The following is a 27,585-nucleotide window of genomic DNA, read 5'->3' as shown; positions in this document are numbered from 1 at the left end:
AGTAGAGCTTTATGTAGTAGATTATAAGCCCTTTTCACATTTACGTGATGTCTCCCGCACAACAAATAATAATTGAAACCATAAAATAAAATCTCCACCATGGTGTTATCAAGACTTTCAGAAAACAAAGAAAATAAAATAGCTTGAGACTGATAACGGCAGCCAGAAGAGAGAAAAACGTCAAATTTAACCTCAGCCCCATAGATGCTGCATTACAAGCACCTCACATAACCGGTAATTTGTTTTTTGGTTATTTGATGCACATATGATAAAATACATACATAAATGCATATAATTAGTTTTTTTAAAAGGATTTAAGATTAAAGGCATCATAATAGTCTTGTAAAAAGGGTCCATAATAGACTTGCGTCAAAAAAGTGCACTAATTTATCAGACATACAGCCAGAGTTATTATCCCTCCTGTTAAATTTGAATTATTTCCATTTAACAGAAAGATTTCAACACCTTTCTAATCATAATAGTTTTATTAACTCATTTCTAATAACTGATTTCTTTTATCTCTGCCGTAATGACAGCACAAAATATTTGACTATATATTTTTCAAGATACTAGTATTTAGCTTGAAGTGACATATAAAGGACATATAAAAGACTAGGTTAAATAGGCAAGTCATTGTATGACAGTAGTTTCAAAAACAATACAAAAAAGTAATACAAAAACAAAGTGCTTAAGGGGGCTAATAATTTTTACCTTAAAATGTTTAAAAATAAAAAAATAAAAACTGCTTTTATTCTACCTTAAAAAAAACAAATAAGACTTTCTCCAGAAGAAAAAATATTATAGGAAATACTGTGAGAAATTCTTTGCTTTATTGACCATCATTTGGGAGATATTTAAAAAAGAGTTTAACTGTATGTGCACTGGTCAGGTAGATGAACTGCACACTTGTTCTGCATGTAGACAGGAGGTTACGGCGTCACTGCTCTCTCCCTGGTAAGAAACAGAGTTGTGTGAAGGAAATGAAGAGGCAGCGTCACACAGTGTCTTTCCATGAGACCTCATTCTGTGAGCGCAGTGAGTGGACCGATTACAGGCTGACCTGGCCTGACCTCAAACTAACTCTGACTGAAACTCACCGTGTGTGGTTTTGCTTTTGATCAATCTGCCTGCTGTGTGTAATCCTTTTTTCACAGTTTTAAACCCATTTAAACCAGATTACAGATTAAAGTTTAAAACTGAAGAAAAGTCAAGAAATTCTGTCATCAGTCCAAAGCAACAAAACAAAGGAGATTATGGATTTTATTCTCAAAATGTACCAAAATGTGTGCTTTTCTATTGTAAAGTACAATTTCCTTTGGAGACTTAGTGTAATATACACTTATATGCATTATTAAACACTAGGTTCAGGTTTTATTAAACACTAAAACCTGAACCACACTGTTCCAGTTACTATGACCATTTATGTGAAGCTGCTTTGACACAATCTACATTGTAAAAGCGCTATACAATTAAATTGAATTGAATATTTTTGTTATTATTATTATTATTATTATTACATATTTTTATTTTGTTGTGTTGATTTTTATGTATTTTTGTTGTTTTATTATTATCATAATTTATTATCATTATTATTTTATTATTATTATATTATTGTTAGTTACTTTTTTATATTGTTGTATTAATATTTTGTTGCTGAAAGTTACATTGTCCTCTATGTGATATATGTACAGACAAATCATGCTAGGTAATATTATTTATTATTATTTCATTTATTATTTGTATTATTATTTATTATCATTTATATTGTGTATTTATTATTGTCATTATTATGTGTTTTTGTTATCATTATGTATTATTATTATTATTTATTTATTTTGTATTATTTATCACTATTATTATTATTATTATTTCGTATTATTATGTATTTATTATTGATATTATATATAATATATATACTATATAAATGTTAAAATATATAGTGATGTCAGGCGTTGACGAACTGCATTGTGGATCTGTCGGCGCCGCTTCAGTGGTGTTGCTCACTGCAGTAATTGGGACATTCTCAACTTTTTAAACGCTGATGGAAGCGTCAGCCAAACAGATCGCTGTATGCAAATACACCAGCTCAGACTGTAGCAGATTGCTGACTAATTTCATTGGCTGATGCTGCTATGACGATTGTGTCAGCCCCAACTTCAGGCCCGCCCTCTATCAAGTGTTGAAGTTAGGGTTACTCCAGATACGCTATTGTCAATTTTTCATGTGAGAGTCTTGTCATTGTTTTAGTTAAATTTTTTTACTAAATTTAGTGGTGTAGGTTTCATCAGAAACATGTTTGCATCTTGGTCTTTGATAATTAAATAAAGCAATGTTATTGCTGCTGTAATGGGCTATATGCACAGCTAGTATTTTCAGAAAATGATAAACCTTCGGTAAAAGGTTTGCGTCTAATTTCAATTTCATAAGGTTCCTTTAACAGCATCGATGTTGTAATGTAATCAAAATACAGTTAAATCAGTTAAATAGACTTTGTTCAAACGAGATGAAAGATGCAAATGTAAATGCAAACGCCGTCAGTAGCAGCAGACGAGAGCAAAACCTCCATTGAAAGATCCATATTTTAAATGAAATGGCGGGGAAAAATGGAATTTAATGCAGTGCTTCTTGTCTGTTGTGATATCTACATTGCATTGTAAATATCAGTCAGGCAGTGAAGATCACAGATTTTTAAGGAAATCAGATCTTAAATGCTGCATTTTTGTAATGGCGCAACAGTTCACCAGAAGTGCCTGGGCTGGCTGACTGAAAATAAAAAATGTATATGTGCATATACTCCATTGGTGACTTTATGGTTTTTGATATCGAATGGAAATTTCTGCATTTTCATGAAAACTGGTTGCTGTGTGTTTTACAAATCCAACATAAGCTTTAAAGGGGACCTATTGTGCTTTATACAAGCTGTATAATAAGTCTCTGATGTCCCTAGAGGGTGTACGTGAAGTTCCAGCACAAAATACACACAAATTAGTTTTTGTAACTCTTTAAAACTGCCCCTTTTAGGCTTTGGTCCATATTGTGCAGTGTTGGTGACTGCCGCTTTAAATTCAAATGAGGTTGTGTTCTTTTCAAAAGAGGGCGGAGCTACAAATGCCTGTGTGTCAGCATAGTGGCAGATTCAAGAACAAGACTAACATTATCTGTGAAAAACTGAAAATGTCCAAAGAAGTGTCTCAGAAGAAGGCAGTCATCTGTGTGCATCTAAAACTCGAATCTGCGCTGTCTATGCTAGTGAGGGAGAGATCGTCACTAATGGGCGGGGCTTCATCCCTCTGATGACACGTACAAATGAAGAATGTCAATCAAAGTGTTTCTGCAGACTGTTTTTATCAAGTGTGATTATAAAAAATAGAATGAAAACATTTTAAGCATTTTAATCTGGCTATATTAACAGACTATGGCCACACAGCGGTGTTTAAACCCCTTACAAAAGGTAATTTTGCATAATAGGTCCCTTTTAAAATCTTACTGCACATACAATTAATTTAATAAGAATACACCATCAGTATATTAACTGAATGCTGTGCTTATTTTAATCTTTTAGTACATTTTTTTCAGGGCTCCTGAAGTGCTCCAAGCTTTATTTTGCTTTAGAAACACTTGCTAATTCTTTTTTTTTTTTGTCTTTTTGTCCCTCACTGTATTCTCTGTAGACGCCAGAGACAACTCATTCAGCCGCTCGCGCAGCTCCAGTGTGACCAGCATTGACAGAGAGTCACGGGAGGTCATTTCCTCCTTTTACTTTTGCGACTCTCTGTCCAAGAAGAGCGAGACGCTGGCAGTGCCCAGTCTGTGGGTGGGCACCTCACTGGGCAGCATGTTGGCCATCGCCCTCACCGTTCCCTCCACACCAGAGCAGAGGATGCAACAGCCTGTGGGCGTTTCTTTCTGTGGTGAGACTTGATTTGCATTTGTAATGTATGTAAAACTGCATGGAGGTTCTTAAAGGGACAGTTCACCCAAAACTGAAAATTACCTCATCGTATATGTATATATAGGTAATATATATATATATATATAGGTAATATATACATATATATATATATATATATATATATATATATATATATATATATATATACATATATATATATATATATACATATACATATATATATATATATATATATATATATATATATATATATATATATATATATATATATATATATATACACACACACATACATATATATATATATATATATATATATATACACATACACACATACATATATATATATATATATATATATATATATATATATATATATATATATACACATGACAAAAGTCTTGTCGTCGATGTCAGTTGTAAGAGCAACAAATAATAACTTGACTTCTAGTTGATCATTTGGTAAAGTAGCAGATGAGTCATCTGTTGAACTGCATCCCGATTATCACAAATATTGCAGAAGACCTACTGGAACCCGCATGGACTCAAGATTCTCACAGAAATCAGTCAAGTTTGGTGTAGGAAAAATCCTGGTTTGGGGTTACATTCAGTATGGTTGCATGTGTGAGATCTGCAGAGTGGATGGCAACATCTACAGCCTGAGGTACATTACATTACAAACCACAGGAGAGGGCAAATTCTTCAGCAGGATAGCGCTCCTCATACTTTAGCCTCCACTTTAAAGTTCCTGAAATCGAAGGTGCTCCAGGAATGGCCAGCCCAGTCAGCAGACATGAGCATTATTGAGCATGTCTGGGGTAAGATGAAGAAGGAGGCATTGAAGATGAATCTAAAGGATCTTGATGTGCTCTGGGAGTCCTGCAAGAACGCTTTCTTTGCCATTCCAGATGACTTTATTAATAAGAGATTTGAGTCATTGTAGAGTTGTATGGATGCAGTCCTCCAAGCTCATGATGGAGTCAGACACAATATTCATTCTTTCTCCACTGCAGCAGGACTTTATATTCTATATTGAACATTATTTCTGTTAAGTGACAAACTTTTGTCTAAGCAAAGTCAGACTTTACTTTCCTAATTAAATAATGAAAAATCAAGGCGTGATCATATTTTATTTTGGTAAATAAGTGTAATCTTCATATAAGCTACTTCTGATTCCAAATGATCAACTAGAAGTTCAGTTATTATTTGTTGGTCCTAAAACTGGGATAGGCGACAAGACTTTTGTCACGTAGTGTATGTATATATTTTTTTTACCTTTCTGTTTTTCTTGTGTTGAACACCAACGGTGAAATTTTAAAGGATGCTGGTTGCTGGGAACCATTGACTTGCATTGTAAGGTTGAAAGCTATCAGCATTCTTCAAAATATCTTCCTTTGTGTTCAACAGAAGAAATAAACTCAGGGTTTTGAACAAGTGAAGGGTGAGTAAATAATGACTACATTTTTATTTTCTCGTGAACTATCTTTTTACATGTACACATTAGGTATTTTATATTTGTTTTTCAGATATTGAATGTTTATTTATAAAAATGGATGTCTAATTTAATTTAATTTATTATATTTGGCATCAGAATTGTTGTTGTAATCTTTGAGCATTCACAAAAACCAAGCAAAAAACATGTCTGCATACTGGTCATGAAGAATTCAGTCCGAATGGCTGTATAATTCAGCTTATGAATGCGAACATATCACTGTATGTTTTCAATATAGTTCTAAGATGCTAAATAATATTACACAAGAAAAGACTGTCATTTCCCCAATTACCAGTACGTTTGCAAAGGTGTGCACGTGGTGTTGATTATATTAACAAATGTTATTATTGATTTCTGTAAATTAATGTTTTGACATTGTTCTGAATCTACAACTGTCACCCATCATTTTGAATATACAGTGCTCAGCATACTGTAAATGAGTTCACCCTTCACTAATCCCTCATTTAAAGTAACATCGGTAACACTTTACAATAACGTTCATTAGTTAATGCATTTACTAACATGAACTAATCATGAACAACACATGTACAGCATTTATTAATCATAGTTGAATATTTACTAATGCATTATTAACATTCAAGTCCATGCTTGTTACCATTAGTTAATGCACCATGAGTTAACATGAACTAACAATGAACAACTGTATTTTCATTAACTAACGTTTGTTAACATGAACAACTACTGTAGTAAATGTATTGTTCATTGTTTGTTTATGTTAGTAAATGCATAACTTAACATTAACTAATGAACCTTATTGTAAAGTGTGACCTCAATATCTTCTAAAGGAAGCTTTACAATATTGTATTTGTGCACATACATTAGATTAGTCAGTACTAAAGCCAAATCTGGAGCTAATCTAGCAAAATAAGTTATAATAATGGTACAAAACCAGTACACCCAAATGTATATGTTATAAAAAAAAAGATGAAATACAAATTTAAAAAGAGCAAAACACGAGAAACAAAAAATATTTGAAATTTAGTTGAAAATTTGTAGCTTGCAATTTTTTGAAAAAAACAAAAAACAAAATTAAATGTATCATCGTTTTATTTCTTAAGATGTTTGGTGGCTAAAATATTTATAATTTAATAATAATATAATTTTATAATAATATACTTTTAATAAATATATCTGTTTAATAAATCTGTTTTGTTTAATGCACCAAAATACATTGCCTATATTCACTGAGAAATGGATAAATATATTCGTCTTCAAAATGTGGTGTGCTCAGTTATGCTGAGCACTGTATACATATTTATTAATTGCTCAATTAGACTGAAGTCTGGCTCCACCTACTGGTGGTTTCAGATTCATTTTATCAAATTATCCTGTACCAGACAAGATACCAGCACAAGAGAAATGTCAGCAAAATACGGTGATATCAATACTGAAAAAGAAAAGCAATCAATATTTTACAAACTCCTAGTCCACATAGTGATTTGAATAATAACCCCCCCCCCAAAAAAAAAATAATTCTGTCACTATTTACTCTCCCTTTACTTGTTCCAAACCTTTATGAGTTTCTTTTTTTAGTTGAACGCAAAAGAAGATATTTTGAGGAATGTTTGAACAACAGATTAAAAAATCTCATAAAAGTTGAAAACCACATGAGGGAGGGTAAATAGTGAGTACATTTTTACTCTTGGTTACACTCTCCCTTTTTTTCTGGATTCCATGGATCTGATTCTCAAATGGGGTATACGCACACAGACTTTTAATATTCAGTCAGCCAGCCCAAATGCTTCTGGTTAACTGTCGGGCAAATCACCATGTTAAAGATCTGATTTCTTTAAAAATCAGCAATCTTCACTCCTGATTGATTTACGATAGATGGTCTCAGATCGGACATGAGCAATGCATTAAATTCCACTTTTGTTTTTAATATGGAAATTTATTTAGCTTCAGTATTTTCTGGTTTAAATATTTTTATTATTAGAAATTTTCGCAGACATTCAATTTAAAATACACTTTTTAAAAAATATAAACATAAAACTTCCAGGCTTTCCAGCGTTTTCAAAAAGCTCCGTTGCTCAAAACCCTGGCGCAGTGTGGACGTAAGGCATAACCGTAGTAAAACTTACGCGTTTTAGAACTAAAATGTAGTAGTGTAATGGGGCCTTTGTTTCCAAAATTTCACATGGAATTTCTACTGCAAGTTCTTCTTTCCTAGCAGATTTAATGTTCTCCATAGATGGACTTTTCATCTGTTTTAAACCCTTGTAAAGCAAAAAATTGGAACTACTATTTGAAATGTGTCCAGATACATGGGTGACGCCGTGGCATAATTAGAATCTAAAGTATCTAAAGAAGTGTTTAAAAGGAAGACTGTATTTGTGAAATGAAGCAAATTTTCCTTTCTAACATCGAAGGGTGAAAAGTGGGGTTAGCTGAGATCAAGGGCGTAGGTTTGCACTTGACATTGGTGGGGATGGGTGAATAAAACAACATATATATATCAAACATATACAGTTGTAGTCAGAATTATTAGCCCCTGCGTTGAATTTTATTTTTTCTTTTTAAAATATTTCCCAAATAATGTTGAATTAAGCAAGAAAATGTTCACAGTATGTTTGATAATAGTTTTTCTTCTGGAGAAAGTCTTATTTGTTTTATTTCAGCTAGAGTAAAAGCAGTTTTTAATTTTTCAAACACCATTTTAAGGTCAAACTTATTAGCCCCTTTAAGGTTTTTTTTTTTGGATAGTCTACAGAACAAACCATCGTTATACAATAACTTGCCTAATTACCCTAACCTGCCTAGTTAACCTAATTAACCTAGTTAAGCCTTTAAATGTCACTTTAAGCTGTTTGGAAATGTCTTGAACAATATCTAGTCAAATATTATTTACTGTCATCATGGCAAAGATAAAATAAATCAGTTATTAGAAATGAGTTATTAAAACTTTTATGATTAGAAATGTGCTGAAAAAATGTACTCTCCAATAAACAGAAATTAGGGAAAAAATAATCAGGGGGGCTTATAATTCAGGGGGGCTAATAGTTTTGACCTCAACTGTATATATGCTGCTATTATTTATTTAACCGCTATTAAATTATAATAATAATTAATCCTCTCTTCATACAATTTATTAAGTTTCAGGCCCGTAGCAGTTAGAGATTCTGGTGGTTCGAAAGACCAAAAGTAGGATTATTATTTTTAAATTTTTCGTATTATTCAAATGGCCAAATTCCTGATCGAGCCAGTTCATTATTTGCCTAAAGGCTTCAGTGTTTAATCTAAAACAAGTTTTAACAGATTTCTTTAAAAAAAATAATAATAATAAAAGATGGTAATAATTTTATATTTTAAAAATAAGTGGTATCTTTTAATATTTTTATTCAAAATTGTCAATATTTCTAAAACTGTAATATAAAACTTACAGTTTAAATGCAAATTTGTAAATAAACACTTAAAATAGTCAAAAAGTATGGTAAGCAAGTTGACAAAATGGTTGGAAATATTTCTAAACATCAGAATTCTAAACATCCGACATGATAATACAGAAAAAAATTAGTTCATTTAATGAATTAATAATTAAATAGACATCAGGCAAATAACTGTAAAAATGTTCAGCTTTTCGTCAGACAGCCTGATAGTGTAATGTTAAAGAAAATGTTTATTAACTGATAAAGAGAGCGTTTAATTAAGACTTCTGTTTATTTTAGCCATAGTGCATGTCTCATTTATCAGTATTATGCCTGTACACATGCTGTATTTTTTCTAACAAATTGTTTCAACCGAAATTGAACATGCTAGAGATTAGGAGAACTGGTGGGGATCATATACTTTAGCTGTTTATTCTGCAATTAGTTTTCAGGGCATATTATTCACAGGCTAGCCTATATCAGTCTGCTACTAAATAGACATTAAAGTGGAGGAAAACACGAGCATTAACAGCATTATCATGATGGGCTCATTCACTAGCGAGCGAATCTGCGTTTATGTGACTTACACTTTTGTTGAAAAAAAAAAAAACGTATGTCCTCTTTAGCTGTCATGCTTACTTGTGTGTGTGTCACCCAACACACCTTATTCTTGCACGAAAAAAAACAACAAAAATCCACTGCATTTGGTGCTGCTTATCTGAACGCAGCCACAGCCTCTCACATGATAGCAGGGACAGGCACAGCCAACCAAAATGTCCATATGTGTTTTGGGGGCAGGAGCACTCAAGGAGAGAACGTGATTGAACCCTTTCTGCGTGTCTAGGTCAATTAAAGAGCCCATATTTTACATGAAATAGGGTCATATCTTGGTTGTAAGGGTCTCCAACAACAGTCTAATATGCATGCAAGGTCAAAAAACACTTTCATGGCCTTATAATCTGCATTTATTTTTACCTAATTATCCCAGCGACTCCCGTATGAATCGTCCAGTGATTCATTTGTTCCCAAACCCCTCCTTAGCGCGAAGCTAATCTGTGCTGATTGGACCAATGACAGTCTGTTGCGATTGGTCGACTGCCTTCAGTCAGAGAGTGAAATGCCCAACAGCTAATCAGCAATATAAAAGTAATCACAGTTCATACACGCTCGATAGTGTAGTCGTGGATTTTAGCTGCCAGTGGGTCAATGTAAATACAGACGATAGATTTGAAAATACAGACGACTAACTGTTTTATTGAGCAAAAACTCCAAAAACTGTTGAGGAGATCTTCTAGCTTGTCTAACTCTGCTCTTTTCACAGACACACACACACACACACACACACATATTGCCCTCGTCTTTGCGCGCGCGCACACACACACACACAAAAACACACACACACCTCTGGACGACAACGAGTGCACACGCACACACACAAACACACACACATACCTCCAGGCAACAGCGCGCGCAAACGCACACACATACGCACGCACACACACTACCCTCCTCCACGGAGCTCCGTGTAAACAAAGCATCACGCGTCGCATTTTTAACGTGACTTTGCACGCGATATGAGAATATAGCGAGTTAACCTGATACAGCACACGCGGTTACAAGTAACAAATCACAACTAAATACATTTGCGAGCTAAGAGTCAACGAGGCAACTTTAATCGCACGTATTACACTTGAGAAATGGAGGAAGAAACCCATCCTGACGTCCAGCAGTAAGTTACGCTTTACTGATCCTTCCTTTAACAAACGCTGATGAAGTATTCTTTGTAGCATGTAGTTTCCAGAAGTTTCCAGTAGTTTCCAACTGCTTGGCTATAATGCTGAGGTTCTATCTTTGGATAGAGACTCAATATATCCATTTGCAGTGTGACTTCAATCGACCGGCATGTTTGTGTGTGTGTGTTTGTGGGTGTGTGTGTGTGTCTGGGTTTCTGCGTCAGAGGGCGGGGCCGCAGGTTTCAAATCTCCCGGGTTTGCGCGTGCACAAGAATAACTTGGTTTCGTTCCTACGTCATGGCGAAACACCTAATGACTCGGTATCAAGGCGACTCGTTTGAAACACTATGAATCGACTCTTTTATAGATGAATCAACCGTTTTAAACACTGTACTCTTACAGATTTAAGCCTTAGCTGGATACTTCACTTCACTTAGAGCTGTGTTACACACTACATGGAAGGGCATTTTCAAAAATTATTAGTGGGACATTTCAATGGTCGGGGATATTGATGGAGACGCGTCTTCTCCGTACACCCTAAATCTATGCCCCTGCCTGAGATGGAGAGCAAATACGACATTTGGGTGAATTTAAAATGAACTGTTTCCAAATACGAACAGAATTCTGAATGACAGGGTTACGATTATAAAGTGAACTAGTTATACCTTGAGGTAAAGGGGTGTCTAAACTTGGTCCTGGAGGGCCGGTGTCCTGCAGATTTTAGCTCTAACTTGCCTCAACACACCTGCAAGGATGTTTCTAGAAAGCCTAGTACAAGCTTGATTAGCCAGCCCAGGTGTTTCTGATTGGTGTTGGAACTAAACTTTGCAGGACACCAGCCCTCCAGGACCAAGCTTGGACATGCCTGCTTTAGGTGATTGCCCCAGTATTTTTAATGGAGTTTCTGCACTCTCCTGCTGCTACTTATGTTTCTAGTGTTTAAATTTTTTTTTTAGATCATTTTACACTTGAACAACTAAATGAATGCTTAAGTCTGTTTAACTGATTGTATTTTAACTACATAAAAATGACATCAATGCTGTGAACGGAAGTTTGTGAAATTTAAAAATAATCACTTAAACCTTTTACTGGAAGTACATCATTGGCTGAGAAACACTAGCTCTGCATATATAGTGTATTGATGGACATAGTCAAAGAAAGATGTCTCCTTCTGTCCTCCTAGGTTCAGTTGTGCGCTTGAAGGGAGCTATTCTGCGTATGGCCCAGCTGGATGCCAGCGGGACTCTCCTTCCTCATATTTATGAGCCCTGGTATGAGCCCAACGCCCCTGAAGAGGAGAGAGAGCGGCCACGGAGACGCAGACCCACGTCCCCTCCGTCATCTCAGGAGAACCAGGACTGTCAGTACGCCGTGGTCTGCTCTGAGAAACAGGCCAAGGTGGTGGCGCTGCCCTCCCAACACTGCATCTTTGAACACAACATCACTGAAGCATCCTTTGTGCTTAGAGCCGATGTGGTTACGATGACGGCCGGGGTTGCCATTGCCTGTTTCTGTGCCAACGGCCACATCATGACCCTCAGGTGAAATGAATAGGCTGATATTCAAAGCTACTGATCTTAGGATCAACTTAGTTTCAAGTCCGCATGAACCGGAAGCTGTGACCGTCTTAATTTTTTTTCAAACGGAAAATAGAAATGGAATGTCAAATGAGATAATAGTGGGTATGGCTTGTTTTATCTACTGCGAGCTGATTGGATGTAGTAAAGTAGACATTTCATTCAGAAATATCTGGAAAAGGGTTTGGGAAGAGTTATAACAACCTAACAAACATCTCCTCCTCCTTACTATTTCAGTTTGTTGTCAAAACTGAGAGTTGAGGAGGCGTGGCTAAGTATGTTAGCCCCGCCCAACACTTTGTTTTCAATTCAATTCAGCTTTATTTGTATAGCGCTTTTACAATGTAGATTGTGTCAAAGCAGCTTCACATAAATTGTCATAGTAACTGGATTAGGGTAGATCAGTTTTTAGTGTTTAAGTTCAGTTCAGTTTAGCTCAGTTCAGTGTGGTTTGAAATCGTTACTTAGCACTTATCCAAAATGTGCATAAATATAGGTGGATGGAAACGTAGCTAGTGTCATCTTTGCATTTAAAATGCAATAACTGAGCGAATGACACTTAATGAGAGTGATAAACCTGCATAAGGTCTCATTCACATACATGACATAACCATATCATGATTTTAAAGGTTTAATGACAGTCTTATGATCGCCCCTTCAAGTAAAGTGTTACAATTATTTTATTTTATTTTTTTACACTGTTCTGAACATGTCTGTTTTCAGTTTGCCCAGCCTGCGGCCATTGCTGGATGTGAACTACCTTCCTCTGACGGACATGAGGATAGCCAGAACCTTCTGTTTCTCAAACCAAGGCCAAGCCCTGTACCTCACATCGCCCACTGAGATCCAAAGAATCACCTATAGCCAGGAAACCTGTGAAAACCTGCAGGTCAGACATGGCCTTCATGCTCTACTCTGTGTGCACGATGTATCCCATTAAAAATCCATTCATTTGAAACATAGATGGAGATTTACCTTTTGAATACTTTCAGTGGTTAAATTGCTAATTGCAATTATTTTGCTCAACAATTGATGATTGTGACAAATTCAGTTTGCATCTAATTCTTTCACTTCCTGTCACTTGAACCTAAAATAATCATAAATGATAAGTTAAAAAGGTTTAAGCAAGTTACAAGAGTGTTCATAGTGAGCTGTTTACGTTAAGCTTGTGACGAAAAACCCAACTTGCATGATTCAACCAAACACTCAAGTGCTCTTTCTCTTGAACATTTAGGTGTATGGTTTTAAAACAAGCCTAGAGCACAATCTACTGTTAAAAACTAGCCTAGAGCACAATCTACTGTTAAAAACTAGCCTAGAGCACCATCTACTGTTAAAAACTAGCCTAGAGGGCCATTTGCTATTAAAAACTTAGCTTAGAACACCTTCTACTTTTCAGAATTGACCTAGAGCATATGCTGTTAAAAACTAGCTTAGATCGCTGTCTGCTGTTAAAACTAGCCTATAGCGCCATATACTGTTTAAAATCTAGCTTAGAGCGCCATCTAATATTAAAACCTAGCCTAGAGTGCCATCTGTAGTAAAAATAAAACTAGACTAAAGTGCCATCTGTAGTAAAAAATAAAATTAGCCTGGAGCGCCATTTGCTATTACAAACTAGTCTAGAGGGACATCTACTGTTTAAAATCTAGCTTAGAGTGCAATCTACTATTAAAAGCTAGCCTTGAGTGCCATCTACTATTAAAAACTAGCCTAAAGTGCCATCTACTGTTTAAAACTAGCCTAGAGTGCCATCTGCTATAAAAATAAAATTAGCCTAGAGCGCCATCTGCTATTAAAAACTAGCCCAGAGCACCATCTACTGTTAAAATCTAGCCTAGAGGGCCATCTGCTATTAAAAACTAGCCTAAAGTGCCATCTACTGTTTAAAACTAGCCTAGAGTGCCATCTGCTATAAAAATAAAATTAGCCTAGAGCGCCATCTGCTATTAAAAACTAGCCCAGAGCACCATCTACTGTTAAAATCTAGCCTAGAGGGCCATCTGCTATTAAAAACTAGCCTAGAGCACCATCTACTGTTAAAAACTAGCCTAGAGCACCATCTGCTATTAAAAACTAGCCTAGAGCTCCATCTACTGTTAAAAACTAGCCTAAAGCGCCCTCTCCTGTCAAAACTAGCCTAGAGCGCCATCTGCTGTTAAAAACTAGCCTAGAGGGCCATCTGCTATTAAAAACTTAGCTTAGAACTCCATCTACTGTTCAGAATTGACCTAGAGCATCTGCTGTTAAAAACTAGCCTAGATCACTGTCTGCTGTTAAAACTAGCCTATAGCGCCATATACTGTTTAAAATCTAGCTTAGAGCGCCATCTAATATTAAAAGCTAGCCTAGAGTGCCATCTGTAGTAAAAATAAAACTAGACTAAAGTGCCATCTGTAGTAAAAAATAAAATTAGCCTGGAGCGCCATTTGCTATTACAAACTAGTCTAGAGGGACATCTACTGTTTAAAATCTAGCTTAGAGTGCCATCTACTATTAAAAGCTAGCCTTGAGTGCCATCTACTATTAAAAACTAGCCTAAAGTGCCATCTACTGTTTAAAACTAGCCTAGAGTGCCATCTACTGTTTAAAACTAGCCTAGAGTGCCATCTGCTATAAAAATAAAATTAGCGTAGAGCGCCATCTGCTATTAAAAACTAGCCCAGAGCACCATCTACTGTTAAAAACTAGCCTAGAGGACCATCTGCTATTAAAAACTAGCCTAGAGCATGATCTACTGTTCAAAACTTGCCCAGAGCACCATCTACTGTTAAAAACTAGCCTAGAGGGCCATCTGCTATTAAAAACTAGCCTAGAGCACCATTTACTGTTAAAAACTAGCCTAGAGCACCATCTGCTATTAAAAACTGGCCTATAGCGCCATATACTGTTTAAAATCTAGCTTAGAGCGCCATCTAATATTACAAACTAGCCTAGAGTGCCATCTGTAGTAAAAATAAAACTAGCCTAAAGTGCCATTTGTAGTAAAAAATAAAATTAGCCTGGAGCGCCATTTGCTATTACAAACTAGTCTAGAGGGACATCTACTGTTTAAAATCTAGCTTAGAGTGCCATCTACTATTAAAAGCTAGCCTTGAGTGCCATCTACTATTAAAAACTAGCCTAAAGTGCCATCTACTGTTTAAAACTAGCCTAGAGTGCCATCTGCTATAAAAATAAAATTAGAGCACCATCTAATATTAAAAAACTAGCCTAGAGTGCCATCTGTAGTAAAAAATTAAATTAGCCTAGAGCGCCATTTGCTATTACAAACTAGTCTAGAGGGACATCTACTGTTTAAAATCTAGCTTAGAGCGCCATCTACTATTAAAAGCTAGCCTAGACTGCCATCTACTGTTTAAAACTAGCCTAGAGTGCCATCTGCAATAAAAAATAAAAATAGCCCAGAGTGCCAACTGCTATAAAAAACTAGCCTAGAGCACCATCTACTGTTAAAAACTAGCCTAGAGGGACATCTGCTATTAAAAACTAGCCTAGAGCGCCATCTAATGCATAAAATCTTGCTTAGAGCAACATATGCTGTTAAAAACTAGCCTAGAGTGTCGTCTGATGTTCAAAACTAGCCTAGGGCAGCATCTGCTATTAAAAACAAGCCTAGAGCACTGTTTTTTGTCGTTAAAAACTAGCCTATAGCGCCATCTACTTTGAGAAACTTACCTAGAGTGCCATCTGCAGTAGACTAAGCACTAACTAGAGCACCATCCACTGTTTAAAATTCCTTGAAATATTTGCAAAATTAAACAAAAATCACAGGAGGGGCAAATAATTCTGACTTCAACTGTATGCCACATTAGATCGGTCTTCATATTTATTTATTTTGAGGTGCTGATGTTTGCAGGAGATGCTTGGAGAGATGTTTACTCTAGTGGAGACACCAGAAGCTCCAAACAGAGGCTTCTTCAAGGGCTTGTTTGGAGGCGGCGCTCAGTCCTTGGACAGAGAGGATCTGTGTAAGCAGCAATCTGTCACTCACACATCCAAAAATGTTGCAAGATATTCTTAAATGACTAATTAGATGTTTGCTTTCTCATTTTTAATCAAGCATAACATGCTTTGAATTTTAATATAGAGTACATTTAAGAGCAAATGTTCCAAAAGGAAATTCATAGCTACAGCAAAAACTATTTCGGCTTTTGATGAACATCTTTATTAATTCATTCATTTAATAATTTTTATAATGAAGTGAACAATATTGTACTGTAAAGAATGTTTTGTTAAATGCAAATGTTCCAAGGATGTACTTAAAGGGTCACGAAAAACCAAAACAGTCGTATATGTGTCCCACGCTGCTATAAACACTATCAGGACACATATATTTCACAATAAAGTGAAAACTGGTTGTTTTTGCATTATTTAGAGCAAATTGGTTCTTCCGGTTTGAAACGTATTTTTAAAGCTGCGTGACGGCGATTAGATACTTTTGTTTATTCCAGTGTGGAGACTGGATTTTTGTACCTGTGAGTGCATCGTGACGTCTCTGAGTGTGCTGCATTAATTCATGAGAGAGAATTGGTTAACACCAATCAGCGCGCTCTATTGTATATGAGGTGCAATTTCATTATTATGCATGATAGCTTCGGAGACTGTTTTTACCTGTACAGAGAGACGCCACATTGTGTTGCCAAAACAAGTGGAAAAAATTGTTTGGAGACACGAGTCGTCAGTGTTGCTTTTATAATTTGCTGCATCAAAGGTTTTCATTTTCCCACTATGAGAGTGCAGCTGGACTCACGTGTGGATTACAGTGCATGCGACGCTCGACAAAAATACGTGTCTAATGAACATTGTTTACCCGAGAACTTTTCTCATCTGGAAATGGTGAAATCCCGATTTGCCACTCGTCTCCTTTTAATAAAGACGCGGCTCCAGTTGGTGTTGATTTTCCTGTCTCTACAGATTTGGTAAGTGTGTGATCAGTGTCTTTGTTTGTTTATTCAGAGGCAAGGTTTGTATAGTCAGCAGTACTCTTTCAGTGTTTAAAGACGGACTTAGTCAAATGATTTAGTTACTAAAGTTTACAGTACGTTAATATCACTACAATATTATGGACTTAAAGATCCGTTGTAAATGCTGCTCTTAAAGTGTAAACATGTAAACACTGCAATCAAACTATTACCGTTGTGTAGGATTTTCGCCGCATTTTATGAAAGGATAATTTATACACACAACTTTTTTTTTTTCTCGCATTCGCCATGTGGTATCAAACATTGCATTAAAAATAAAATCTCACTTGACATGAGGGCCATGAATGTAATGTTCCTGAAAGAAAGTGCCAAATTGCAGTTAAAGTTTGCCATTTAGTTATTTGGCAAATCATTTGATTACTGTGTCTGTGTTTGTTTTGCCTCTGTGAAAATCAGCGTGTGCCCAAACCGAAACTCCCATTTTATGCAACTCTTTATGCACCTTCCCTCTTTCCCTCCTAGGACACTCCCGCCTAAACTGGACACACCCACTTTCCTGACTTTTTTTCCAAACTAGTGACAGTATGTGTCTTTTTCACATACTGAGACAGCAGGGTGTTTTCACACCTCTTGTTTGAAAAAAGTCAGGACATGCAGATGTCGTTTTGTTTGTTTGTTAGATTGTTTAGTGTTGATTTCAAATGCAGTAAAACATTAAAATTTGTAGTAACTGTACTTATAATTGGTGGGTGCGAGTAAATTTGGCTGGTGCTCCTAACTTTTTAAAGTTGGGAGCACCAGTGCCATCAAGCAAAAAGGTTAATTCCGAGCCCTGTATGACTGTCAACTTCTCAGAAAATGTGTTTTGGTTAACTTTTTTGATCATCAGCCGCAGTGGCAAGTAGTTTTCCAACATTACTAGCCACTCTGCATTTTCACTAGCCACAATTTTAATGTTGGGAAAATATTTTTTATATGCATAAATATAACTTTGACATGTGTTACATATTGAGTAAGATTTAATTTTGACAATGCAAGTGTGTATTGTTCCTGTGTGTTTCCTCCATTATCTATCTCTTTCTCTCTCTCCACATGAGCGTAGATCAGGTGCAGCTGTGAGAGGGGCGGCGCCAGCTATAAAGGCACGCCGTTGACGCTCCTCATCGAGTTCTCTTCCTGTTTCCCCCCGCTTTTGTGTGTGTGTCTGTGCAGCTCGCTGAGTTCTCTGTGCGGCAGTGATCTGTCTGAAACCTTTTTTTTTCAAAGTAATCCGGTGAGATACTCTGTTAAATACGATAATAGGACGGTAACCTGCATTAGCGGTGGCTGATTGTTCAATGCCTTTATCCAAAGCTGTTTCAAAGTCATCTGGTAAGATACTCAGTTAAATACGGTACTAGGACGGTATCATGTGTTAGCTGTGGCTAATATTTACCTTAATGCTGAATGATCAACGGGAAGGCCCTTTTTCTTTTGTCCAGTTTTCTCCTGTTTTGTGGTTAGTTATGGAGGTTAGAATTGTATGCTTTATTTATGGAATTTTATTTTTGGTATAGGTAAGAGGTTTAATATTAGGTAGCGTACCTTGTTTTGTTTGTTGTTTTGGCCTTTTTGTTCCCTGATTCTGATTTTGATCTTTTTGTTTAATAAATCTGATATCCCTTATTGACAACTTGGCCTGTGTGTGTGTGCTTGGGGGAACAGGAACGGGGACTCCGGGTGACCACTTTTTATAGCGGTCATCCTTAAACTTATGTGCGTAGCGGGGTGCATCCGCTACATAACACATGCTAAAATTACTTTAGAGTTAGATTTTTTGTTTTGTCCACATGCCTCATTCATTTCATGTTTTGTGTGTCTTTTATAAGCGAATGGGTCATGATTTCATAGTGTTATACTGCAAGCAGTTTTTATTTCACACCAATTTTGAGATCTCAAAATTAAAGTTTTACCTAATTTATCTCTGACCATACCAAACAATAATTATTTCTTAGCCACAATTTTAAATGTGTCAAAACAAGCTAAATAAAGCTGTATACTATACTTTTTATTTAACAAAAAAAACAAAAAAAAAAACAAGAAAAACAATTCAGTTCACCAGTTAACTACAAATAAATGGAGAGTTCATCTCACATTAAACCAATGTTGTTGTAAAAAAAAAAAAAAAAAACTTAATTAAACCATATCAACAAAAATAACCATAAGCAAAAGAAAGCAGATGAAAAACGTGTGTGATAATGAAAGGATAATCACATGTTTAAGGCCAATTAATAATCTGTTCAAAGCGAAAGCAACCGGTGCTGCTTACAAAAAGGTATATTTGGAGCTCTTGAATGCAGCAAGACTGTGTGCATTAGCATAAGTTTTTGTCTGTTCTATATGAAAGAGAACCGATCACAGTTGCGTTCCACGCACGGTCGCTTCAAGCAAGGAAAAAGTTGCGCGCACTAGCTTTAAACGGTTGTGCGCATCACATCAGCTGATAACGCAACTGATCATCCTCTCATTTGGTATTCATCTGCTTTCTGTTGCTCGCGGGAAAGCAATTATTGTTGTTAGTCGTGCTGTTTCTCGATTCTAAGATCACATTTGTACGCATGTTGGGTGACTTATACTTGCACCCTGCTTTTAAGAAAACCACCAAAGTGGCTAGTGGGAGTGACTGTTTAACCCGCCAAAGCTGAAATCTACCTGCATTTGGTGGGTTGGCGAGTGTTAATGTTAAGCCCTGCTTACAATTATTCTGAAATTAAAGCACATTTGCATCTTGTTATTACGATGATATGTACTCCATATCTAATAAGCGTTTTCTGTACAACTTACACAAATTTAGCAAATACATTCTTTATAGACTTCCCATTGAAACACATCTAGCTGCAATGGCTGCTTGAGGGTTGCAGCTTTAGACTGGTGTATGGTTTGTCAAGACTACTTGTGTTCTTTTTGGTGTGGACTATTCATAAACATTGACATGTGGAAAAACAGCACCCCAGTGCGTCCGCGTTGTGGTGCTGACTAAAAAATTCAACTGAACCTGAAATGAAACTGATATTGATCCTGAATTAAATCTTCAATGTTTGCTGTGGTCTACAGTTGGAGAGGTGGCTGCTGGGAAGGCCTCACGCAGCCTAGCCCAGCACATCCCGGGTCCTGGTGGTATGGAGGGAATGAAGGGGGCGGCGTCAGGTGTGGTGGGAGAGCTGGCACGGGCGAGGATAGCGCTGGATGAGAGAGGACAGAAACTGGGAGAGCTGGAGGAGAGGACGGCAGCCATGATGGCCAGCGCAGACTCCTTCTCCAAACATGCGCATGATGTGAGATGATCGTCAGCACTTCACCTAAATTTCTGCTTTTTAGAGCCATACATGGGCTGTTAGTTATAGGGTTTTAGGCCAAATCAAGCAAATATCATTATTTGTGACACCTTGCATGTTTTTACAAAACAAATAATATGTAATTTGAATGATTCTTTTACTAATCGATATAACATTTATTTCTGTTTGTTCAAATGAATATTTTCATAAATGCACACACAACTGTATTCACAGTTTTTCTAATATGTCTAATAATTCAGACAGTCAATAGCCTGATCAATTGCATAATAACACCTGCAGGCTTTACTGCATATTGTACGTATAGACAACAAAGAAAACACTGAGAGAAAGAGAGAAACTAGAGTTTACCCCTAAAGTATCAAACTAGAGTTTAACCCTAAAGTATCAAACTAGAGATTAACCCTAAAGTATCAAACTAGAGTTTACCCCTAAAGTATCAAACTAGAGTTTACCCCTAAAGTATCAAACTAGAGTTTAACCCTAAAGTATCAAACTAGAGATTACCCCTAAAGTATCAAACTAGAGTTTACCCCTAAAGTATCAAACTAGAGTTTAACCCTAAAGTATCAAACTAGAGATTAACCCTAAAGTATCAAACTAGAGTTTACCCCTAAAGTATCAAACTAGAGTTTACCCCTAAAGTATCAAACTAGAGTTTAACCCTAAAGTATCAAACTAGAGTTTACCCCTAAAGTATCAAACTAGAGATTACCCCTAAAGTATCAAACTAGAGTTTACCCCTAAAGTATCAAACTAGAGTTTACCCCTAAAGTATCAAACTAGAGTTTACCCCTAAAGTATCAAACTAGAGTTTACCCCTAAAGTATCAAACTAGAGTTTACCCCTAAAGTATCAAACTAGAGTTTACCCCTAAAGTATCAAACTAGAGATTAACCCTAAAGTATCAAACTAGAGATTAACCCTAAAGTATCAAACTAGAGTTTACGCCTAAAGTATCAAACTAGAGTTTACCCCTAAAGTATCAAACTAGAGTTTACCCCTAAAGTATCAAACTAGAGTTTACCCCTAAAGTATCAAACTAGAGTTTACCCTTAAAGTATCAAACTAGAGTTTACCCCTAAAGTATCAAACTAGAGTTTACCCCTAAAGTATCAAACTAGAGTTTACCCCTAAAGTATCAAACTAGAGTTTACCCCTAAAGTATCAAACTAGAGTTTACCCCTAAAGTATCAAACTAGAGTTTACCCCTAAAGTATCAAACTAGAGTTTACCCTTAAAGTATCAAACTAGAGATTAACCCTAAAGTATCAAACTAGAGTTTACCCTTAAAGTATCAAACTAGAGATTAACCCTAAAGTATCAAACTAGAGTTTACCCCTAAAGTATCAAACTAGAGTTTACCCCTAAAGTATCAAACTAGAGTTTACCCTTAAAGTATCAAACTAGAGTTTACCCCTAAAGTATCAAACTAGAGTTTACCCTTAAAGTATCAAACTAGAGATTAACCCTAAAGTATCAAACTAGAGTTTACCCTTAAAGTATCAAACTAGAGATTAACCCTAAAGTATCAAACTAGAGTTTACCCCTAAAGTATCAAACTAGAGTTTACCCCTAAAGTATCAAACTAGAGTTTACCCTTAAAGTATCAAACTAGAGTTTACCCCTAAAGTATCAAACTAGAGTTTACCCTTAAAGTATCAAACTAGAGATTAACCCTAAAGTATCAAACTAGAGTTTACCCCTAAAGTATCATATTTGAAAATTAAACCGATTGTTTGAAAATAAATGCTAAGTCGTTCGTGTTGTTTGATATCTATTTAAACACGTTGGTGGAAATAATGCAGAGAATGCATTCTTGTGTGGGGCCAGCAGCAAAAATCTTGAGTCATGGACAATGTAAACATTCACTGTTTTTTAATGAGTTCACCTGACCGTCTTTCCCAATTCTGGGAGAGTTACAGTGTGAAGAAGCCCCAAAGAAGCAAACCACTCAGACTGTTCAATGCCCAGAGTGAAGCATGGGGGGATCAGTGATTGTTTGGGCTGCAATATCATGGCATTCCCCAGGCCCAATACTTGTGTTAAATGGGCACGTCACTGCCAATGACTACTGAACCATTCTGAAGGACAATTTGCGCCCAATGGTTCAAGACTGGTGGTTTGATGAACATGAGAGTAAAGTTGAACTTCTCCCATGGTCTGCACAGTCACCAGATACAAATATTATTGAGACACCTTTTCAACATACTACAGTTTGGGACATACTAATTCTTTTTTTAAATACTATTTAGTACTCTAAATTTTATACTACACATTTGAGTGTAGACGTGGATTTGGGACATACAATAGTGCCAAATCTTGGGATTTGGACAATGTGAAACATGTATTGTTCTCTGAGTCCACCTCCACTTACTTTCTCACATCCAGGAGAGTTACAGTGTGAAGAAGCCCCAAAAAAGCAAACCACCAAGACTATTACATGCCCAGAGTGAAACATGAGTGTTTGTTTTGGAATACTATGGCGTTCCGTAGGCCCAAAGAAAGATGGCGCCCACTGACAGTATAGTGTCCCCTTCAGTTTCACTGGGGCATTAGGACTCACACAGACCACAGGTTGAGCGCCCCCTGCTGGCCTTTCTAACACCACTTCCAACAGCAACCTAGTTTTCCCATGTGCTCTCCCATCCAGGTACTGACCAGGCTCAGCCCTGCTTAGCTTCAGTGAGTAACCGGTCTTGGGCTGCCGGGTAAAATAGCTGTGTAATGCACCAATACACACGGCACGACTAATGACAGAGGGGTTTAAAGAACATGAAAGTGAAGTTGAACATCTCATATGGCCTGCACAGTCACCAGATCTAAACATTATTAAGACAATTTGAGGTGTTTTGGAGGAGCGAGTCAAAAAACATTTTCATCCAACAGCATCAAATTTTGACGTGGCTCCTATTCTGCAAGAAGAAATGCCCAAAATCCCTCTGGCCACTGTGCAGGATTTGTATCTGTCATTCCCAAGAAGAATTGATGCTGAATGGGCCACAAAAGGAGGCCCTACACCATACTAATGATTTATTGTGGTCTAAAACTAGGTGTTTAGGTTTCATTGTCTAACCCAGGGGTGGCCAACCCTGTTCCTGGAGAGCCACATTTCTGCAGATTTCAGTTGCAACCCATATCAAACACACCTGCCTGTAATTATCACGTGGTGTTCAGGTCCTAATTAATTGGTTCAGGTGTGTTTGATATGGGTAGCAACTGAAATCTCCAGGAAGGTGGCTCTCCAGGAACAGGATTGGCCACCCCTGGTCTAACCTCTGTATGTATGCGCAATCCAATTTAAAATACAGAAGCGATTCTCAGCTTTCGAGTTCACTAGGTTTTAAAATGCAGCCATATACTTTAGGCCACGCAAAATATTTGTGTTGGCCAATTTATTGTTGTTTTCATGGACAATTCCTGTTTGTCTTCTCCAGATGATGCTGAAATACAAGGACAAGAAATGGTACCAGCTCTGAGGGCCTGTAGGGAGTCAGCAGAAGACAGCAGATCCATCATCTCTCCTCGGTTTCTTCCTTCTCTTCTCTTCTCTTTCCCTCTCTGTGATGTCTAGAGACTCGGCACAACGTCCCGCGGCATTACCTCCAGCAGAGGAGACAGGAGGCGAAGGAACCAGACAAGCCAAACGCATCGGGACGGAATTACCAGGCACTAAAGTTTCCTCTTCTGAAAACAAAAAGCCGCGGTTCTTGTCTTGTAGAGGAGGCTTTTCACCGGTGCTGCCCCGTTGTTTACCGTCATCCGCCCCACGCTGTCATTTTCACTGCCATTCGATCTGCGAAGGAAACTACACGGAGAAAGACAACGAATGAAAAAGAGACTAACGTGTGCAGCATTGCCAAGCTTAATGCTTCTGATAATCTGTCACTAGTGCAAGAAAACATTGCATGTCTAGTGATTTCATGTAGGAAATTAGTGCGTTTTATTGTTTTGTTTTTTAGGAAAGGGGGCACTGTAAAAAGCGATTTCTAGACTTTAACAACAATTAGTTGACTTTACTTTAAAAAGTGAGTAAACCCGTTGCTTTTAAAGTGAGTAGTTAACTTAAACTGAGTAAACCCATGCTTTAAAAAGCAATTGGTTGACTCTACTTAATAAAGTGAGTAAACCCTGTGCTTTAAAAGCAATTAGTTGACTCTACTTAAAGTGAGTAAACCCTGTGCTTTTAAAGCGATTACTTGACTTTACTTAATAAAGTGAGTAAACCCATTGCTTTAAAAGCGATTAGTTGACTCTACTTAATAAAGTGAGTAAACCCATTGCTTTTAATGCGATTAGTTGACTCTACTTAATAAAGTGAGTAAACCCTGTGCTTTAAAAGCAATTAGTTGACTCTACTTAAAGTGAGTAAACCCATTGCTTTTAAAGCGATTAGTTGACTCTACTTAAAGTGAGTAAACCCATTGCTTTTAAAGCGATTAGTTGACTCTACTTAAAGTGAGTAAACCCATTGCTTTTAAAGCGATTAGTTGACTCTACTTAAAGTGAGTAAACCCATTGCTTTTAAAGCGATTAGTTGACTCTACTTAAAGTGAGTAAACCCATTGCTTTTAAAGCGATTAGTTGACTCTACTTAAAGTGAGTAAACACATTGCTTTTAAAGCGATTAGTTGACTCTACTTAAAGTGAGTAAACCCATTGCTTTTAAAGCGATTAGTTGACTCTACTTAATAAAGTGAGTAAACCCATTGCTTTTAAAGCGATTAGTTGACTCTACTTAATAAAGTGAGTAAACCCTGTGCTTTAAAAGCGATTAGTTGACTCTACTTAAAGTGAGTAAACCCATTGCTTTTAAAGCGATTAGTTGACTCTACTTAAAGTGAGTAAACCCATTGCTTTTAAAGCGATTAGTTGACTCTACTTAAAGTGAGTAAACCCATTGCTTTTAAAGCGATTAGTTGACTCTACTTAATAAAGTGAGTAAACCCATTGCTTTTAAAGCGATTAGTTGACTCTACTTAAAGTGAGTAAACCCATTGCTTTTAAAGCGATTAGTTGACTCTACTTAAAGTGAGTAAACCCATTGCTTTTAAAGCGATTAGTTGACTCTACTTAATAAAGTGAGTAAACCCTGTGCTTTAAAAGCGATTAGTTGACTCTACTTAAAGTGAGTAAACCCATTGCTTTTAAAGCGATTAGTTGACTCTACTTAAAGTGAGTAAACCCATTGCTTTTAATGCGATTAGTTGACTCTACTTAAAGTGAGTCAAAAGCAATGGGTTTACTTACTTTATTAAGTCAACTAATCGCTTTAAAAGCAATGAGTTTACTCACTCTAAGTGCAGTCAACTAATCGCTTTAATAGCAATGAGTTAACAATTTTTTAAAGTAACCCCATTGCTTTTAAAGTGATTAGTTTACTATATTTTAAGTGAGTAAACCTATTACCTTAAAGGTATTAAGTTAACTAATTATAAAAAATAAGTTGACTTACACTAGGTTTATCGCTTTAAATTAAAATCTACTTGTCCCATTTAAATCAACGAGTTAACTCACTTTTTTAAAGTAAAGCATGTCATCGCTTTTTACAGTGCGAGTCGTGTGAATATATTTCTGATTGATATTTCACCCTGGAATTAATATTTTGCATGAAGAGAATCTTGTTCTTTATGCAATATATTTGTTGTGAATGTAGGGTGAAATATAACCAGTGTTTCACAAGACTCCTTCAGTAATCACGTTTGTTATGGAAAAGGCCAGATTGTCTTATATATATATATATATATATATATATATATATATATATATATATATATATATATATATATATATATATATATATATATATATATATATATATATATATATATATATATATATATATATTAAAGGGGGATGAAGGATCATTTAATTTCACCTCTAAAGGGCTGGAAGTTGCTGTATTTACCACATATCATGGGATTATTTGGCCTGGCTTGGTTATGCATCATTTGGTTTGTTGTTTTGTCTGAAGGACACATTGGTTTACACTGAATCAGGTCTCTAAAGAGCTATTAGGGAGGAGCTCAGACTTTGATGTACACTAGATGCTTTGTTGACACTGGTGAAGGATTTTTTTAAATGTACACTCGCTCTAAAAAAAACATGTTTTTTTTTTCCAGGCCAACTTGGGATAAATATGGACAATAACAAATGTTCTAAAGAATATATTTATAAATAATTTAAAAAGAAATTAACCTAGATGTTGGTTTTGTCTATGTTTTACACAGAAATTGGCATTTTTTTAGAGTGTAAGGAATGCAGGTGAATCTTTCATAACACATCTGGCCCATATTTCACTCAAGAAAAAACAAAGACACTTTAGCTTATTTTTTAAATGTCATTTTTGAGGGTTTTTAGTGTAAAATTTAATAAGAACATAGTTTAACATTGAGAGTGCAAATACTACCATAATGCTTAAATATTTATCAATTGTCCAAGAAAGTAGAAAAATTGGCTTTATTTTTTGCAAGTAACCTATAATTTACTATTTCTCAGATTTTAAGATGAAATATGAAATATTTCTGGCTCATATTTCACTCCAAAGTCAAAAGAATAATATTTATTATAAAGGAAATTAAGCTTTTTTGTGTAAAATTTAGCATAAATTTAGATTAGTATAAATTTGAGACGGTACATACACTACCATGAACCATTAATATCTATTTATTTATTTTTGCAAAATAAAGAACAAAAATCTGCCTAATTGTCTTGCAAATGTGCAAAAAAACATTTAACTTGGAAAAAAAAATTGGCTTAATATTTTTTGCAAGCAAGCTATCATTTTGAGTTTCTCAGATTTCAGGGTGAAATATGACTTAGATTTGATCAGGTTCAACCCGGGTGAACAACTACTGAATACACTGTAGAAATACCCATTATTTGACCTTTTCCGTATACGATTCACAGGTATTTTTACATTTATTTACAGAAATGAATCGCATTATGGTATGTTGATCCCTGCTCTGTTGACTTTTGATGTTAAAAATTCAACTCTACGGTTTAACAAAGAGGATTTTAATGACATTTTAGTCGTTTATATAAGAAATAATATATATATATAGAGGGAGAAATAAGTCTGAAAATAACAGAAACTAGAGGCAGTTTATCAGCAGGTTTTGTAGAGTAATTTACAACATCAATCCAGACAATATATCACTGCAAACTATTAAAATCATCAATAAAAGTCACTTTTTTTGCATTTATTTACAGTAATGAATCGCATTA

At 36.0% G+C, this 27,585-nt stretch overlaps 1 protein-coding gene across 15 annotated transcripts in view; it reads left to right on the top strand.

The window, feature by feature from the left end:
* Positions 1-26,073, top strand: part of stxbp5b (syntaxin binding protein 5b (tomosyn)) — a 119,465-nt gene extending 93,392 nt beyond the window's left edge. For 3 of the 15 annotated variants that reach the window (XM_087289861.2, XM_087289860.2, XM_087289865.1), the window contains 6 exons: positions 3,672-3,911; positions 11,708-12,065; positions 12,825-12,990; positions 15,961-16,072; positions 20,120-20,340; positions 23,796-25,425. In XM_087289861.2, the coding sequence (XP_087145987.1) occupies positions 3,672-3,911; positions 11,708-12,065; positions 12,825-12,990; positions 15,961-16,072; positions 20,120-20,340; positions 23,796-23,837 (1,139 nt within the window). In that variant the 3' untranslated portion in view covers positions 23,838-25,425. Of the gene's footprint in view, positions 1-921; positions 1,036-3,671; positions 3,912-11,707; positions 12,066-12,824; positions 13,362-13,420; positions 13,850-13,974; positions 14,220-15,960; positions 16,073-20,119; positions 20,341-23,795 lie in introns of those variants that run through there. The other 12 variants (XR_015512879.2, XR_015512866.2, XR_015512878.2 and 9 more) reach the window with 8 other exon arrangements.
* Positions 26,074-27,585: the final 1,512 nt, after the last annotated feature.

The sequence above is a fragment of the Danio rerio genome, chromosome 17 (genome assembly GCF_052040795.2).
Source record: "Danio rerio strain M-AB ecotype USA chromosome 17, GRCz13ab, whole genome shotgun sequence".
Taxonomy (NCBI): Eukaryota; Metazoa; Chordata; class Actinopteri; order Cypriniformes; family Danionidae; genus Danio; species Danio rerio.
Note: the sequence above shows the minus strand (reverse complement) of the source record. Positions and strands in the feature narration are given on the sequence as shown.